At 43.4% G+C, this 19,303-nt stretch overlaps 1 protein-coding gene across 2 annotated transcripts in view; it reads right to left on the bottom strand.

The window, feature by feature from the left end:
* Positions 1-19,303, bottom strand: part of MYO1C (myosin IC) — a 32,889-nt gene that overhangs the window by 11,841 nt on the left and 1,745 nt on the right. The window contains exons 1-16 of one of the 2 annotated variants that reach the window (XM_009815215.2): positions 15,855-15,876; positions 11,640-11,791; positions 10,906-11,021; positions 7,312-7,510; positions 6,332-6,412; positions 5,382-5,561; positions 5,078-5,176; positions 4,739-4,852; positions 4,119-4,190; positions 3,705-3,824; positions 3,391-3,473; positions 2,581-2,686; positions 2,110-2,190; positions 1,624-1,715; positions 383-477; positions 111-157 (exon numbers count right to left, since the gene is read on the bottom strand). In XM_009815215.2, the coding sequence (XP_009813517.1) occupies positions 111-157; positions 383-477; positions 1,624-1,715; positions 2,110-2,190; positions 2,581-2,686; positions 3,391-3,473; positions 3,705-3,824; positions 4,119-4,190; positions 4,739-4,852; positions 5,078-5,176; positions 5,382-5,561; positions 6,332-6,412; positions 7,312-7,510; positions 10,906-11,021; positions 11,640-11,791; positions 15,855-15,876 (1,659 nt within the window). Of the gene's footprint in view, positions 1-110; positions 158-382; positions 478-1,623; positions 1,716-2,109; positions 2,191-2,580; positions 2,687-3,390; positions 3,474-3,704; positions 3,825-4,118; positions 4,191-4,738; positions 4,853-5,077; positions 5,177-5,381; positions 5,562-6,331; positions 6,413-7,311; positions 7,511-10,905; positions 11,022-11,639; positions 11,796-15,854; positions 15,877-19,303 lie in introns of those variants that run through there. The other variant, XM_059829129.1, reaches the window with a different exon arrangement.

Below are 19,303 nucleotides of genomic sequence, written 5' to 3' on the forward strand. Positions count from 1 at the left end.
CGCATTCTGCAGGTGGAGTCTAGAAGAATCTTTTCCCTCAGGTGCCACCCCATTTTAAACCTGACCCCTTGTTCTGCTGAGTATTGGAAACGTCCTCTATCCACACTCACCTCCTTCAGGTTCCGAAAGAGAAGGTCATTGTTTTTATCTAGAAAACCTGGAAGAAAAAGAAACCGCTCAGGCTGCCACCGCTGTTCCACAGGAACTTCATAAGAAGGCAGGAATTTGAGATGGAAATTAATCTGGTTAATCAAATGATGTGTGGAAATATTCTATGCCCAGATTTTTCTTTACTATGTAGTGAAGCTGTTTTAATTCAAAGGGCAGAGGACAGCAGGAGGAGAAAAGAGTGAGAGACAGTGGAGATGATGCACACACTTACCTGCAACACTGTAGGTGACCTCTCCAGCATAGTGCAAAAGCCGAAACTCCTCCCGCCCCAGTGACTTGCGAGTCTTTTGGTCAGCGAGCTTGTGCCTGGTGAGAAAGCAAGGAAGCTTCATCAGAAACAAACATTTGTTTCATGAGGGGATTCACTTCAAAAAGCACTATGGCATTTGATCCTAGAGTGGGACTATGTGAACACAGCAGGGGGGGAATAAATCTGACTTGCTGATTTTCAAGATGGGAAGTAAATAATAGAGTTATCAACCAGCAAATCATAAAAATGTCATAAAATGTATTTATGTTTATTTCAAATGGATGAACTTTCAGCTTCCTGGCGAGGTTGCAGAGTGGTTCTGCGTGCACATGAAATTAGAGTAGAGGCAGCAGGCAAGAGGGCAGTGAAGACACTGGCAGCAGGCTGGCATACTCATGAGATGCCGTACAGATCCTAATCTGAGCATAAGCAGAACATTCAGTAAGAATAAAAAGACACTTGGAGCTCCGAAACGGAAGTAAACAACCTGAAAGGTGAAGGATGGAATTGACACCCATTGAACTGGAGTGGCAGCAAGATGGGTATGTTACCAAAGTTGAAGGAGGGTATCAGTATCGCCTGGGAGGCAGACGAGCACAGCGGTGAGTTAGTGCAATGTAAACCTCTCAGTTTCAAAAGCACTAACACTGCTTAAATCATTCTAATCCATATACACCTCTGAACACTATTTTTACCAGGAAAATTCTACTCCATGTTCTAGTTACTCCCAGGCCTGACGTGAGCCATCAGTCATGCTCCCCCAGGAAGCCATCAATGCTGCGGAATGATCTGGCCTAATACTCCAACCCAGAGAGTTTGTCACATCTGAAGACTTGGGCCAGATCTTGGAAGAGCCAAGAAGCTCCAAGCCTGCAAATTGCTTGGATTTACTAGCAGTAGGATGCCAGGAGGAGATGGGTGAAGACACAAGTCAGTAACAAGGGCTTTGTTGCTCCTGTTGTATTCTGAAGCACAGTCTTGAGAAGAGCAAGGCAGTTAGTGTTGACAGCTTACTCGGTATTAACTCACAATCTAATCTCTCTGCAAAAGAAAACATGATCACCTTTTACGTGGGACCCAGTGTACCTAGGATGCTACTGCCCTACATACAGTGAGTTACAATGTTGTCCAGGAATAACTAAAGCTCTGTCACACACTTGGATCCTAGCAGCATAACTGCCCTCAGCCATCTGAACACTCACGTGAGAAAGTGAGGGTGATTCTTCACAGTTTCCTCCAGTTTCTCCAAGAACGTTGTATCTGTGGCATCCCCAGGTCTCAGACACTCTTCATCCTACAAACACACGCATTCTAGTATTCATTTCTTTCTGTGCTTGTCAGCGCACAGGCCAGCTGTAACTCTGTCTCACGGAGACGCTCTCCCAGTTGGACCCTTTGGCCTTTTAACAGGTAGGGCAGCTCCTAATTCAACAAATGAAGAATTGTGGAGCTGAAAAGGAAAACACTTTCCTCCTTCCAGACTGACTGGATTGGAAACTTCTTTCCCAAGAGCAGATGGAGGCGATACAATGAGACTTTTAATGGTGTCACTGTTCAGTGTATCATTGCTCTTCCCACCTGCTCAAACAGTCCTAATACAAGCTTAAACCGTTTTTTCCTGTGTTCTTCCCCTTGTTTTCCACTACACTGCCCCAAATTTTTCATTTAAAAATGTGTTGTCAACTCACCAGAATAGAAATTATGCCTTTGAATTTCTCTTCCACCAAATCACAAATTATTTTGTTATTGAAATACTGAACTGGTTCCCACTACAAAGACAAGAAATCACACTTAGGTGAAAACAATTCTAGACTGGAAAAAACATGAAAATTTCAGAACATTTCAGACAGCACCTTATTTAAATAATCTTTCTGTCAAATTTGAAACAAAGCTTTTTCACTCATCAAATTTGTTTTCCTAACATTCCTTTTAAAAAGCTTCTTTTTTTTTATCAGAGTACAAGATTGGAACTGTATTACTCACTTCTAGCTGTATCACACAAAGTTACCAAAGTGTTTCAAAAAGGAAGGAAAAAGGAAAGCTCTCGAATTCATTTACTTCGCAGACCATTATTAGCAGCTCCTTTTCTAATCACCTGTCCTCTGGCCTGCAGGAGCGGCTACAAAGGAGATAGAGGAAGTGATGATATTGGCTCTTACCGCTATGCCTTCCGACTCGTATTCCTCTTGTTCTGACTTTAATGTGAGCTCTATGAAGAGCTGCTGCAATTTTTCATTACAATAATTAATACAAAATTGCTCAAAGCTGCAAACAAAAATCAGAAAAATAATCACTAACACTGTACCACAAGTAAAAGAAGATATAATTAGTGGGCAGCAGCATGAATATATCTCTGTGTAAATCAAGAGAAATAGAAGAGATTTTATGAAATGTTTATTTACTGAATGTATAAATTGAATAAGTTTAGTGGATCTCATGAAAGAGTTCCAGAAGGAGGGAAAAACGGACAGGAAGGGTGGAACACAGAGGAACACAAAAACTTTTAAGAAGGGCCCAATAATACTGCAGATTTGAAAGTCTCAGTTGATTGCTATCTGCCAGAGTCAGGTTCCAGACTTCCACAGTCCTGCACGCTGTTTTATAGCTGTGTTTTCCCATTCACACCTCCACGGAAAGATGCCACAACAGCCACCACTGTGCCAGAGTGGGACAAAGGCATAGTTCAAGCTATCGCATGAATATGCCCAAAAAAGACAACAGTCTCTTTAAAATACCAGGAACATTAACAGCTGTAAATGCGAAATATTAGTTGGATGCCCCAAGTGTCAGAAGCCCTGTGATTATCAGTTATTCAACCGATTTCCTAACGTTGGAACGTCATCTCTTTCTCTTTTAGCAAGAGAACTAGAGATGGAATAATGTTTTATTTCACAACGGAGAGAAACCACTACAGCAAATGAAGTCACACAGAGTTTACTCAAAACTCAAAGACACTGAATGAAACAAACCTGTTGTGCTGGAAAACTTCAAATCCATAGATATCAAGCAATCCTAGAACTGTTGTACTTCTCCAGCCCGGAAACTCTCCTTCCTGCAATAGGGCAAAAAATAAATGTTGGTATGTACTCACAGCTATGATCCATCATGGGATCTTACCCATTTAGTTACAGTATTTACTCCTTATCCTCTTCTCAATTGAAAACAAATCAACTTAGAAATCACTGTACAGCATGGAGCTTAACATTTCCCTGCTTTGCAGCTAAAAGATTTGAAACCTCCTTTCACGCTTGGTTGGATATCCACAAACAAACGGTTCATTTACCTTGTAAGCAAGAGACTTGTTAACCTTGTTCACCAGCCAGGAGAAAGTGCGTCCGTATATTGCCTTAGCAAGCGCATCCCTGGCGTAGGCTGCCTGCTCCAGGTTCAGAGGACTGATTAGCTGCACGCAGAAGGAGAAAAAAGCCATTCAACAGCCGTTCCACTGAGGGATTAAGTTTCCCTAGTTCATTGTTAATAAACAGTCACTCAGCAGCATCCTGTCTGGGCTCAGCTCACATCACTGTCTCCCAGCCGTACAGGCTGCAAGTCACCATTAGGTTGTGGGACTCCTGCACTGACAAACTCCTTTGACAAGTGAGAATCGAACTCTTCAATTCTGGTAAGAGAGCTGACGGTGTACCGCTAGCTTGATTTAATTCCATGTGCCTCCCAGATCCCCAGTTCCTGTTCTTACCTCTTCCCCTTTTGCTATGATCTTCTTGTGGATCAAAGCATCTCGAAGAACGGAGCCCTCAACTGCTAGAAGCTGCAAAGCAGTGGAATATTAAATGAACTTACGAAGCAGTACATTCAATTTATCAGTTCGAGTTTTAGGAGATCAGAAAGGCTAGCCCTTAAAAGCACAGTCCCGTGAAACAACCCTTTATTTACTCATTCGCACTGCAAGACTTTTTGCAACATCAGTCCTTCCCTTTCCTCCCGCACACCACCTCCTTTCTGCCAGGGATGTGACCTAGCAAATAAATTGGCTTAATTGTTCTGGCACAAAGAACTGACTAAGCAAAGCCACCAGGGTTCCTCTTTCTTTAAAACTCTTCTCCAGAGTAGGTCTATTCCTGTCCCACTGCCTGAAGGCAAAAACCTCAAGTCAGTGGCGCATCAAATGGTAAATAGAGAAGTTGTCAGTTAAAGGGTTTTGATGTTAATATTTGCATTTTATTTAGGTCAAATAAAAGTAAATTGATGACAACTTCTAAACCATATTCTAAAATTATATGATCGTACCAAGCTCAAAATAAGGAAACTTCTCTAATTCATCTTTAACGTAAGATATCTCTAACTGGCGATACTCACCCTAGCCAGATATTTAATCTGATTCTCTGTAGTGACCTGAGCATTTCCTTGCTCATCAGCAGCAAACTGCACGTTCCCCAGATGCAGAACGCTAGCCACAATGCTCAGCAAATCCTAGGATGGAAGCAACAGACAGAAATCAAGACGATTAAATGAACGCACAGTGAGAAAAGGCAGTGAGATTTTATTCAGAGTAACATTTTGTATTTTTTTTTCCCCCCAAGATTTTTGCAGAGAATACCTTCATTCTGAAGGCTGCCTTTGGTCAGAATTAACAAATCAAAGCAGAAAAATTCCTTAAGAGTAGGAAAATCAGCTGTGCTGTCAAACGCGTCTTACCTCCACCTCGTTGTCATTGAAGCTTATAATGGACAGGGCTCTTCGCACAATCTTCCAATCATTTTTATCATTTATGGAGCTGACCCTTGCACAGTGACCCTAAAAAGACACAGTTTGATACAAATAAGTAAATAATTGTCAAAGATATATTACTCATGTTCAACGCACTTCTGCCACGTGTTTCTTTTTATAGCAGTCATCTCAGTGTTATTTTCGAAGTGAGGGAAGAAAACTACGAAGTCAACTGAGAATATATCGGTCCTACAATATAACAATACTATAAGAATTACTAGTTAATGCCCACCTTTACTAAATAGTGATACTGTTGTGGGCTCTTTTCAAGGCCCAGCCTTCGCAGTAAGTCCTCTTCCCCTCCTTCTAGCAGCTGGTAGAAAATGTGGAAGTTTCTCTCTCCGTGATTCTGGTGCACAACTCGGGATTTCTCCAGGAGGTAGTTCAAGATGTGGCCCCCAACAGGAGCCCCCTAAATCAAACCAGATACATTGAAATAGCTCATCAACATAGAGGAAAACATTTCTGCTTCTCGGTGGTCTATTCTAAGACAAATAGGATACAAAATGATAGCCTACAAAAAGACAGAAAATTATCTGTCATTTTGTATCACAATCTCTATTTCAGCTAAAACATAGTGGCAATTTGAGATTTGCAGAGTATGCAAAATGAGCTGTCAATGAAAATAACATGCCATTATACAGCACATACTGAATGGGATCTTGACTTGCGTAAAATTCCTTCTCAGAAGAAATTCAACACAAAGGAAAAGCAACAGAACTGTGAGTGTGGAGGAGTTACACATTGAGACGCTTAAATGACCGCAGGATGCCAAGCTATTCAGTTCTTGCACTGCGTTCATCTTCATAGTGTGGGGCAATTTGGATCAGAATCGAAAGAAGCACTATGCAAAGCTACGCAGGACAGAGACTATCTTCAGATCACAGCTCACTTACGTGGATTTAGCTTGGGAGTATCCATTTGCATGGTGCACATATACCCTAGAAATCAGAGGATTTAATCTCACTGTCTCCTTATACAGAGAAATCAGCGAGGAAAGAAAGGGAAGAGTGTTCTACAAAATCCTCTGGAACCAAACTTTGCTACCTCAGACTCTGCTTATGCCATTGTCAAGAGAATGCAAAACAATTGCTCCATGCACACATCAGTACAAGAAAGCACAGGCAAGAGACCTGCTATGAGCGGGACCAGTTCTGAAGTATAAAACAGACTTTAAGTTACCCTGTAATCAAACTGCACATCCATGTATTTCCCAAATCGGCTGGAGTTGTCATTCCGAAGGGTTTTTGCATTTCCAAAGGCCTGAGATGAAAATGATGAGAGAAAAATAAATGTCAAATCAGATTATTTACAAACACTTTGGTGAAGCTGCCAGTTGTTTATTTACAGCCATTAAAGCCTAGGTTTGTCCTTTTTGCAAGGGAAAGCAAGAAGGAAATAGGTTGCTACCCAAATTCTAACGCTGATCTTTATACCCAGTGCAAGCACTGCAGATGGAGCATGCCTCTGAAAACAATTCCGTCCCCCCTAGCAAGCTTATTTTAATGCCAGTTCACTGCTGACAACATATGTCATGTCTGACAGTCTTTTCAAAGCTTCCTCTTTCATCACAGCTATTTGCTTACAGTCACCCGCAGCTCCGCTCACAGCGGGCACTATCCTCAGGCCCGGGCCTGCCAGGCTGTCCCCTCTCACGGGGAGCACACCTTGCCCCTGCACACAGCAGTGGAAATATCCACGGGCTACAAAGGCAGCTCCGGACTGGACACTAGAGGACACCACAGCACTGGAAAACGCACCCACAAACGCATTTATCAGAGGGCAACGCTGCCTACAGTGGATGCGTCCGCTTCTGGCTTTGCAAAGTTACGCAGCGCACCGGAACTCTTCCCACGCCAAATGCCTCTCTCTCCCTGCAGCCTGCCCACTCCAGAATTGCTCCTGGTGGACTGGAAAGGGCCAAGTGAGTTCAGCAGCAGACGGCTGTTTCTCTGGAAGCAGAGCGGGATTCCCCTGTGTGCAGTGCAAATGATCTGCCCACATGCCGGGAACCAGCGTTCCCAGGATACGCTATCCACTCTGCCCAGACAGCCCAGTCATGCCCAGTGGGGTCCAGCTGCCCCCACCCCCTCAGCTGGAAAATATGAGTGCTGCTGGTGTGACTCAACGTCAAGTTTCCCTGCTGCAGGCTCTAGAGTTACCTCCAGGACGGGATTGGATTGTAACAGGCGGTCCTTCACGGTTTCGACCTGCTGACTGGCGGGACAGGTCACGGCGTAGTACTGCAGGATCTTCTTGGTGGCCTCCGTTTTGCCAGCCCCGCTCTCCCCAGAGATCAGAATACACTGATCCTTCCTCTCCGTGCGCAGGGAGCGATACGAATTGTCTGCAATGGCGTAGCTAAGGGACAACGATAACCAGGCGTTAGTTTGTTTCCACAAGCAAAGGGCAGAGACTCCTCAGGTAAGGCTATCCCACAGTGCAAACTTCTAGCAGAGACACCTCAAAAAGAAGTATGTGTCCATGGGCTGGGTAAGAGCGTATTGCTTTTGCACGCTGGGAATGACACAGGAGATTGCTGACATCTCTATACACATCTTAACCACTAAGCCAAGTTTCTGCAGGGTGATAGCACAAATCATCAACTTTCTTTAAAAACTGTTCTTTTGACTCTCTCTGACGAGAAGAGTTTCTACAGAAGACAACTAAATGGTGCAGATAAACTTACTTTTCTAAATATATATGATCTCTCAACATTGGTCCCACAGGACAAAACGCTTTACATTCAGGAAACATCTTGTTTTCCATCAATCTTTATTCTAGCTTATCTTTTAAGCGATGACACAGAAGGTCACAACTGCACTTCGCTATCTGGGTGGCCCCTCTAATGTGGCTCCAGAATAGCCCAACCTTTCGCAGTTTCTCTTGGACTGTAGGAAGAATGGGATAAGCCAGCACAGACTGATAAGCATCCCGCAGGCTACTTAAGCTACCATCCAACTTAGGCCAAAAGCTACCCAAAATACCAGACGGTTCCTCCTGCCTGCGTACAGCCAGGGTTTATCGCTGCTGGCCCGGCAGCCCTGCTTCTTCCTTTGCTGCTGTTTCTTTTTCTTCTCTTCTCCCCACGACAGACCAGACAGGATCTTACAGCAAGAATCTCACATGCTTTTACAACACCAGAGAGCAGGAGGATGCGCCTGATAACGGTGGCAATTGCTTACAGAGGGAGAGAGGAAAAGAAGAACCAGAGAGGTGCAATCGAAGAGGATAAAGAAAAGAGGCGCATTAGCCCTTCAAAATGCACTCATGTAAGACCTCCATAACAATATTTTCAGCTGTCTTACATGTGGCGATCAAGCAGATATCCTGTCTTTATACGCTTGACAACCTTTTAGTAGATCTGTTTGTTTTTTTTTTTTAAACTCTCATGCTGTGAAATTAATTAGAAATAATCACACCAAAATAACAGCCGTGGCCTTCTCAAGTCTATTAATACTTGGTGCTAAGGCAACACCAATGAGCTACCTAGCAACACAACTGCACACTTACCCCACTAAAGTCATCAAGTCCTTCTCTTCCCATCCAAATTCTGTCTCTCGACTATTTTGAAAACAGTTAAATAAATGTAAATCTAATTTACATTTTAAGAACTGCCTCTAGACTGCGTGCCTTTATTGGGTGATTTTATAGTACTATGAGTTCAAGCAGAAAGCCAGCAGTCATGCATACCACACACAGAATCACTTTAAAGATGTTTATGGTCCCATTTGTAGCCACCATCTCTGAACCCCCTGGCAGGCTATAGATAGGACAGGATGTGACAGATCACTCTGGGAAGTACGCTGTGTTCAAGCCCACAGGGATAACTCTTCTTTGAATGACTACGTGTGACGCACTTCCCAGAGAACCCAGCGCTCAGGCCTAGCCTTAAACTAATTTTGACACTGGAAGAGCAATCTTGAAGTATTTTGGCTTTCTAGAATCAGTTTAGAATAAGAGAAAGAGGAAAAAAGACACCTGAAGTACTGTAAAAGGACAAGCACAGAGTACTACATCACAGAGCATTTCAGTGCTCCTCAGAATATTTTTAAATGCATAAATAATCAAATAATGTAATGTTTTTTAATGGAACGATAAAAACAGTTAACAAAAAATACTACTTTCCCAGTTGGAGCAGTACTGGTATTCGGTACTGCAGCTCTCAAGGGTTTACTTAGGAGCTGCGGGTTTTACAATTTCGTATGGGACTAGTTAAAACAAGAGAACAGCCTAAGAAATAATCAGCTACTTTGTGATCTGAGTCACTTTGCGTAGCACATACAGGAATTAAAGCAGAGCTGCTTAGCGCTCCACGTTACACGTCACCATCGCCATCATGCTCAGTCCTGCACCTACTGCACTCAAATAAAAAGGTAGCCCCAGTCCCAACGATTTTCCAGAGTCCCAAAATTCTGACGGAAGGACAAAGAAGCCGTTCAGAGTACCCTGATCACTGGCAAAAGTGGCTGCACGCAGGCCAGGTCTCTGCCTGGAAGGCAGGACTGAAGGTAACCCACGTGGCAACAACGATTTGCAAGCAGGAGTGACCGTGGAGTGAAGGCCGGGGTGAGGCTGGACAGCCGGCGGCCAGAGCTGCCCCCTCTGCACCCTCTCAGCTGCTTCACCAGGAGCTGCCCGATGCTGATTTACACCGCTGCCAGTTACTTTCCTGGGGAAGATCTCTTAGTCGGGGCACCTGCACATAGACATGAGGTATTGACACATCTAGATCAAGGGGAGAACTTAGCAGGTTTGAATGCAGGGCTTTTCAGGTTTAATCATCCTCTATATAGGTCCACACAAGAAGCCTGAAACATGATAAAAATCACACTTTCATCATAACAAATAAAACTTCAAGTGTTCAGACTTTCCCAAGTAATGGTGTTTCTCTCCCTCTCTGTGCTTGCAGCGCATTCTGTTTTGCTTACTCTCCTGGGCTATGTGCCAGTAATAAGAAACAATCCAAGTAGTTCGCTCAAAAATAATATCATTTACTCTTCCAAGACCTCTTTAAAAAAAAAAATTACAAAAAAAACCCCCAAATCACAAAAAAAGCCTCCAAGAGGTGCTCAGAATTTGGCCCTCAGCCCCAAAAGAAAGCATTTTGGAACTAAATGTCCTCAGCTCTCAGTCATCTTTCAGTCTGACAAAAAAATTCAAACGCTTTCAAAAATAACTTTAAACCTCAAACTTATTTTTTTTTTAAATGGGAAATTGGGAATGCTCACCAGGCCAGACCATGTAAATAAATACATTCCTTGTTCCAACAGGCTGACGGTATCTTAGCAACAAGGGAAATACCAGATAAATATTGGTCAGGCAGCAACGGCAGAGGTAGGAAAGAAACCACCACACGTACGGACACACTCTTTCCCCTAGTCAGCCCTGTGCTGAATGAACGACGTAGCAGCAGGGGAAACTCACAGCCCGGACACGCAGACCCCAAGTAACCCTGGAACAATGAACTCCTGTCCTGCCAGGGCTGGGTAAGCAGCGCTGTTCTTCCAGCCAGGAAGGAACCAACTCCCTTTCCAAATACTGCTCTTGCAAAGGCAACTCATCCTCTTTGGAGAGAGGAACAGGAATAGAAAGAGCCGTACACCACACCCTCCGAGGATCCTTTATATCCCGATGATCTTTAGTGCTGCATCTGGGACAAGGAAAAGCCCTATTTGCTTGTTTTCACATGTCATTACTGCACACGCCTGCGTGGGAGCGGCACAAGCTGCAGTGTTTACCCACAGGCCACTCACAGGTGAGGAGAAACTTCATAGAAGCTGACACCACGGTATCGCTCCATGTTCTGTTTACTGTAGATTTCCAGTTCCTTGTATGGATTAACAGAGACCAGAACTGAGCCAATGTATGTCTGAAAAAGAGAACACAAAGCAGAGAGGTTACAGAAGGTCTGGCAGTGGATTCGCTGAGAGCCCAGACTGCTCTGAAAGCTCTACGTTGTTGACAAGGGCTGCCTGCCCTGGTGCACTGGGGATCATGCTGAGGGCTTCCAAAGAGGCCAAGGGTGCTGAAGAAGCGACCTCTTAGGGCAGTGAGAGTGACTTTGCAGGAGTTATGCTAGACATGTTATCCTTGTTGAAAATCCAGCACCTACAAACAGCTTTACCAAGCAAGAACACTGGATTATTTCTGATATACCATTTGGGATCAAGGTCAAGTCTGGCGTTGCCAAAAGCCCACCACAGAGTGAATTCGTGAAATGGAAGAACGTGGTGCGAGTTGGATTTTCAGTGTTGGCAAGACCTGTAAATGCCAGCAGACATCAACTGGAGCACTGCAATGAGTCCCTACCCCTGCTAACATGACAGTATCCCAGACTAGTTCTGACACAAGCAACCATGGTCTATTAAAGCTGATACCACCATCTCCAAATCCAACTGCAGAGCAAACCTATGGTATGTCTTCTGCAGCAAACGCCCAAATTCAGGTTACTGATGAACACTTTGGTGTCTGTTACTCTGCTACTCACATAGATCAGATTTTCCTTGAAGCGCTTACGCAGATTTTCAATAAATGCTGCTTCGCTGGTGAAGTTCTCAAGCAGGACAAAGTCCTGCACCCCCACACGGTCGCGGGCTGTCAGAGCGCTCTCCATGGTCAGCCGAATGCCGTTGGTCCCCGCTCCCTGCAACCAAAAGCAGAGGAAGGTTGGGATATCTGTGGTTTTGTGTGCAGCTCACTGAGTCCACAAGATCCACTAACCACAATTACCCATGGACAACCTATAAACAGGAGAGGATATTAGAATAACCCCAACTGCTACTGTTGAAAATGCTAGTCAATGTATACTAACACTTTATCAATTGGTTTGTACTAATTGCTTTGATGGAAGACAAGCCAGCATTAGGGAAAAGCTATTGCTAAACTTCCAATAACTTTGACTCAATCAATCAATCAAACAAGCATTTCATAAAGAGAATAAAACTTGGATTTCCTTTCCCAGGCATCCTTTAGCAGGAGTGAGACTGAAATGTGTTCTCCTCTCTACTCCTCTCTCATTTCATAACGGGAAGTCGTTTCGAGGTAAGGAATCTTTCATGACTAATGATGATTCATCTCGTGAGCAAACAGCTTCACATAGCTAACCAATTTAAAAGCTTTAGCAAGATACCCAATGGGAAAATTCTGGGAAAATTCAGAACTAATGAGAAATGGGCACTTCTGCATCCCATGCCACTGAATTTACTGTGGCACTAACATCTACCCGATGCATCAAGCAACTTCTATTCCCTGACCCTCTTTTAAAGGTTACATTTTCGATGTGACGTGGTTCAGACACAATCATCTTTGGAAAACACCGGTCTGCTGACTTTTTACTTCACCCAGCCTCACGTACTAAAACGAGGAGAGGAACGCGCTCCAAGTGACTCAGTCGCTACTTGCAGGGAAAATTTCTACTAAAGGCAATTAGACCCGAAGGACAGACGATGTACGAGGCAAAGAAGACGAGAGACACTAGAGAAATCAGAGACAGGAGATACGACGTATTAAACCATTTGCCTCACATCTGTCTGCATTTTCTTATCACATTCTTAAATCCTTCTTCCTTTGCAAACTCCTCACAGCAAGCACCCTTCTCCTAAATCACTCCCCTAAAGCACTAATGCATTTCAGAGAATCTGTTGTTATATTCTGGGATGTTGCCATCACTGGCACAAACGCCACTGGAGCTTGTTCCTAAACGGGCTCATGCACTAATTAGCAATACCCCTGCTGAAACGCTGTTGTCCAGCCCCAAAACCCTGCACAATGATGTAGATGATTTTTGCTGACTCACGTTGTCAGGTAGTTCCTTTCTGCTCCTTCTCAAGATATAATAGTGGTCAGAGCACAGGGACTGATGGCGTGCAGGGAAAAAAAATAAAAACAACCTTGGTCAGAAGAAAATTTAGCTTAGGTTTTGTTAAGTAGTAATAAAGGCAAGACCCACTGAAGTATAAATTTGGGCCCAAACGGGTGCAAATTCCCTCAGTCTGCAGTTGTTTAGACTTACCAATCATTTACAAATGTAGTTTTGCCTATTCCTGCAAGTTCTAATTGGCTTCCTGCCCGAAAGCCCAGCGCCTGGGCATCAGTCATTGCATGAAACTAGCAGCTTTCAGAAAGAAAAATCAGTTCCTACAACATGCTACTAGGAAATCTCAAATCCAGACCCACTCTAATGGCTCAAACACCACAAAGAAACAATATTTTAATTTCCCTTTTCATTTTTATTTTTTCAAATTAGTCTCATGGCCTGGAAGGCCTGATTTCTAAGCTTTGAAAGATCCAATTTGGGAGGAATTCTGCCAATACTTTCATAAGTAATCTTTTTAAAATGCCCAAAACTTTCCAAGCCAATTCCTCCCCACCTTCAGCAAAATGCTTTGTTGGCTTCTTCTACTCCCTGTGCCAAGGTGAAGAGGAAAGGGGTAAGCCCTGGAGAAGAAAGGTGGTGCGATAAAGGAGAACACTGGCAAAGGAAATAGAGATAAATCACGTACAAATAAACTCTGCTCAGAAATTAGAATCCTTCTATCAGAGCAGTGCAATCCTGGAGCATGTTTTGGAGAAGGTAATGGGAACAAAGGCAAAACCAAAAGAAAATAACTAGTTTTCAAGTGGGTAAGTTTATGAATACCATTTAAAAACACAGCTGCCTCAAAAATGACTGAGGAGAAACTTCCACCCTCACACAGTTAATCCAAGTTTATATAATCCTAAAGACTTTCACAGAAAACGTCACTTAGCAGTTTCAGCAGCTCTTTCATCAGCCACTCCCTCCAGCTCAGGACAAACTGATCCCAGCTGTACACATCCAGCCTAAGGAAGAAGCAATCTATCCTACTTCGAACACAGAAAATTGCACTTCGGCTGCCTCCTCTGGGACAGGCATTGGAGGCTAAGTAGCTTTCGGTTTCCTCCACGCTTTTTTCTCCTCATTCAACTCCAACCTCTCTCCTTGAGAACAAAATAACTACCTGAAATTTTCAGTCCATTTTTAAAAAAACCCAAAACCCTAAATGCAACTTTTCAGCAATAATTAAATGTGACCAGGTTACCTAGTCGACATGATGCAATCAGATTCTCCAGAATATAAACTTTAATCACAGTGTTGTACCCTCCCAAGCCTAAGTTCAATGCAAATATAAATATCAGTCATAAACCACAGCTGAGCAATATGTGCTTCTCTGTGCCAGCATTTGCTCATTTGTTTTATTGCTTATGTCCAAGACTACCACCAACTTAAAATGTCAACATTAACTATCTGACTGCCAGTAACTTCAACAGATGCAATGTAAAAGGAGGTGAAAATAAATCCTTTTTGCAAAATGGAACTAGACTAGTAATGCAGAAGGAAGAAAGTGGGGAAAGAAGACACTATTTAGAAAATATAATCACAGTGATGACCATATGTTCCTACTGAATGATGAGTGCGACAGTAAGGCACTGCATAAATTAAAATAACTAAAATGTTAGTTATTCTATGTTAGCGGGCAGACATCAGATCTGGTGGCTGTAAATTTATGCTAGAAAACCCAGTCGGGGGGGGTTAAATATGTTACAGTGAAGCTAATTAACCATTAAAGCAGCCTGCCTCTGGACAGGACTGGCTCCCTTAGCGTCTCTGCAGCGGATAGATTTATCTCTGCCAAAATGCCTCTGGCTGACGTACAGTTCATTTACAACATCCTCTCCTCTGCGCTATGAAAGAGATCAGCTTGGACAACACTGAAAGCCCTGTGGCAGTGAGTATGTATTCCAGACAATTAGGAGAATATAGGTTGTGAGGGTCTGATCAGACCCTTCCGTGCGACAATCACTTTTCCCTGAAGCTGCGAAGAGAGTACAGTGGTAGACAAGCCGTTCCGACAGCAAGAATACAGGCCGAACTGCCCTCTGCGCCGCTGCGCCCTTTGGCTTGCACTGGCTCCAGTGCTTGTGCAATAAGCTAGACTGGAAATCCGACATGGATTAAAACTTAACCCAGATATATTTTTTTATTAATCCAGGTCATTTTCCCACGCTGGTTCCACACATAATCACTCGCAATGGCCGACAGATGCGGTGGCACAAGATTGGGAACCGCAGCGGAGACGGGCAGGAGCAGCACTGCAGCAACAGGGCCAGTTCCTGACGTTTTTAAGTGCTTGTGAAGCTACCACCTCAGAGGCAAGCTAGGTGCAGTCAAACGGCTCACCAGCACCAAACCCAACACATCCCCTCCTTTGGGCTTTGCCTCCCTGGCAGGTGTTAACGCAAGCGATTACCTGTCTCTGAGCCGAACCAATGCAACTCACTAAACCAGCAAAACAAAGACCAGGAAAACAGCAGCTGGTGGTTTTCTGTTAACATGGTGAGCTGAATCACCTTACCATGGGATCAAGGTGAGTGTCAGACCCAGGGCAAGGAGGAAAGGGAGCACGGGTGCCCTTTTGATAGGTTAGCTCCGCCATGTGCAACTTCACCCTGCCTATAGGAATCAAAAGGAGGACCAGGCTAAGGATCCCAACCTTTGTAGGATATACCATGCTGATGTCGCACCCAGCACAGGCTGCAAACAGGGAATTGCAAAAGTCTGAGCAATCTCCATCTGATCTTGGTGCCTGTGGGCTTAGGAGTGCCTGTGCCTTCTCTCTCAAACTCGCCTTTCATCCCTTACTAAAATCACCATCCTAATGGTCACTCCTGCTTGAGAGAGTACAAGCTGATTTTTGCCACTGCATTTCTCAAACCCACCCTGAGGTACAGTTCCAAGGGACTCATTCCCACACTATTTTAACCCACTCTTTGCTTTTAATCTCTTCTCCAGAGCCGTCAGCACAACAGTGGCTCACCGCCAGGAAAGGAAAAGCCGTCACTCCTGAATGGTGGGGACCAAGCCAGTGCAATTAGCAAGCTGTACTACTTCCACATGCCTTTTTCTTCTGTGTGATTAAATTTTGGGAAAGACTTTCAGCTGGTGTAAATTGGTGCTGCTGAATGCAGCCTGCAAAGCCAGGTTTATATTGGCTGAGGTTCCAGCCTTTCTTTGTATTCATACAAGAGTCAACAAGACCAGAAAATACCCTTCACAAACAGCTCCTGGGAGTACAAAAGCACTCAAGACTATACCAAAGCGTTTCCTAAACTGAACTAGGAAATCTCTGACATGGTAATGTGAAGGTGTAAACAAATATTTTTCTTTTAAGCTATGCTAAATGCCAAAGTATGATAAAGACTTTCCTCTGCTTAGGACTTGGAGATCTAATACACCTCAAAAATGAAAACCAGGACCTTTTGCTCTGCACAACAAAATCGAGTATTCGAGTCACTCAGCCAGTCTGAGCACATTGGGTAAATTTTCTTCTGTAATGGAAGATGGAGGAGTTCAGGGCTGACGTGAGCTGAGCAAGAAACTCCCTGCACCGCTTCACCCATCAGCTGGTCTATGGCCGTGCAATACCCAGTAGCCCAATACGTGTGTAGGAAGGAGTCTTTTACACCAAAATTTCCCAGCCTTGATTTTCCCAGAAAGACAACTGAATGGTCAGTGTTGGCACATCAATTCCAGACACACAACCGACCACTGAGAGAACAGGCAGCACCTAGCACCTCGGGCAACTCTCACTCCTTCCGGGAGCATCCATGAGTGACGCATGTGAAAACATCTGGAGCTCTCAAAGTGAATGGTCTTACACGGAGCAGGGAAGCTTTATAATCACCTGATTTAGAAAGAAAAGTCACAAGACGTAAACAAGATTTCTGCTTCAACATCTAAAATTGTATGTTTTAGTATTTCCCTCTGACAATGCATTTTTACAAATCAGCTAGTATCCATTCAGCAGACCAGGAGACTCGCACTAAAACGACCGCAGGAAGCGGGTGCCGTATGGAAAGAGGCAGGCATCTTTATCTTGGTATCAAGTGAAAGATGATTGATCTATGGGTTCCAGAAATAGTTACAAAGCCGGGAACGGAAGAACAGGCAAGAACCCAACCTGAGTGGGAAGGGAAATTCAGATTAGATTCTGGAAGACAATAAAAAGTCTGAACCAAGAACGAACTTCTTGTGGGGAGGTGGCAGTTAAAACACATTTGTCTCCTGGATAGTATGACATTCTTCATGGCCACGCCAAAGCTGCCGGAAGGAAAAAAATAATCCTGTGATTTCTACTCCACTCTACAGCCTGAGAAAGGGTTTGGACACAGCATGGGCTAGACAGCAGAGCAGACAAAAATCAACTATTTTAACCAGGGCCTCAATTCCTGAGGTGCAGAATGGGATAGCTCTTCTTTCCTTTTACATGGAGAAAGCAGTAATGAAAACCACTGAGGTGGACCTGGACCAAGGGATCTTAGTCAAGCACTTGCCGCCTGCCAGCGAATCCCTGACAGATTGAAGTGCAGCCGCTTAGGATCCTCCTCCCTTTTGCCACACGGAAAGTTAGCTGCACAGTTTGGACACAGAAAACCCTGTTAGTCAACAGCTGGGTTGGAAAGGGGGTTCCTGGAGAGGCAGCTCCGTATGTCATGTAAAAATCCTCTGCAACCAACCACATGGATTTATCTGTGCTTTCTGAAGCCATCTGAGCTCGGACAATAATTTATACGACACAAATCTCATCTACTGGACTTGTTTAATGAAAAAATATGTAACAACAAAATGAAATGTTTTATTTTGCTTTTAATTATGTAAGCCAAATAAAGAGTGCAGTATTTCCCACAACGTGGTAAGCTGTTCTGAGCAGACCACTTGAGAAAAATTAGAACTGTCAGATCAAACGGAGTCAAAACCAGGTAACAACTCTGATAACACAGACTAGTAGAGTTAAAGGGAACAACTTCAACTTGCAGAAGAAGTTACCATGTCAGCAGCTGCCGCTCAAGGACCATTTATAGCAGAACCAGTTTTTATTCTTGCTTCTTTTAGAGCAATACATCTCCAACAAAGGAATGCCTGGAGTCAGGGAGCACTGGCCCATGCTCAGAACCTGGTTCTCCCTCTCTGATACTTCCCTCTGGGTCCTAAAACACATGTTGAATGGATTTAACTATAGAATACACTATTCAAAAACTTATATTAAGGAGAGAGAATTGCCACTTCCTTGACTAATTTCTGTAAACAATTTATTCTGAGGTCTTCCATATTTTAAGTAGAGACAAACCAGAATAGATTAAAGCATAAAAAAATTGGAAATATAGGGTAAGCAAGCTTATTCTGCTCTCACAAAGATTTGCTATGTTCCCACTAACAAACTGCCTAGAAGTGAAAGTTCTGCCTCCCTCATTTTCCAAGCTACAAAACCATTTAATCTCCCACCCTAAAATGCAAAGCAGAATGGGAAACATGAGCAATGTATCACACTGTGTGCATTATTTTAAGTATCTATTAAATGCATGTAGGTCTTGAGGAGTTAGAACTGTGAAAGCAAAAATTTAATCTTTTGAAAAACAATAATGCAGGATGTGGATGTTGCTGCAATTAATTATGACCCTTAATATATTAATCAATGACATTTGACACCTGCAACATTTAGAATAGTAAGAATCCATACCTAAGGAGCTCAAATGTAGATTAGAAATGCAAATTATGGCAGACCAGAAACCAGAGAAAGCCATGGAGATTTGCATGGCAAGCAGATAATATAATTTGTTCAATGTTTATAACAAAATTATACTTTCTAGACTTTACTACTTTTTTGGGGGGGGGTCGAGGTGGGAAGCAAGTTAGGAAAAAAGAGAAGCAATCAGTAGTGAAAAGAAAAAAGTAGTTATAAGAACTGATTTGAAGGAGAAGAAAAATGTTTAGCCCTAAGAGTGGATGCTGATATTTCAATCCACAGGCTAAATATACAATAGCAGTAAGAAAAATGAGCAAGGCAAACCAGAAAGATCACCAAGGCTGGAAAAGTAAATACACTGAATTTCTATATTTAGAGAGCTGACATTTTTGCTCCTGAGCAGATGACACAAACTGTTGCTAGTTAAAAGATGTCGCTGATGACAGAATACAGAGCAGTACCACCTGTGACCTCAGGTCACAGGCCTGTGCATCCCACAGTAGCTTCAGGAGACAAACAGAGGGCATAAAAAGCAAAAACTCAGATCACTGCCCTTCCAAGTAAGTTTTGCCATTGACTTCCAGATCAGACAGAGCAGGTGAGAGGGGAG

This window comes from Gavia stellata, chromosome 25 (assembly GCF_030936135.1).
Source record: "Gavia stellata isolate bGavSte3 chromosome 25, bGavSte3.hap2, whole genome shotgun sequence".
NCBI lineage: Eukaryota > Metazoa > Chordata > Aves > Gaviiformes > Gaviidae > Gavia > Gavia stellata.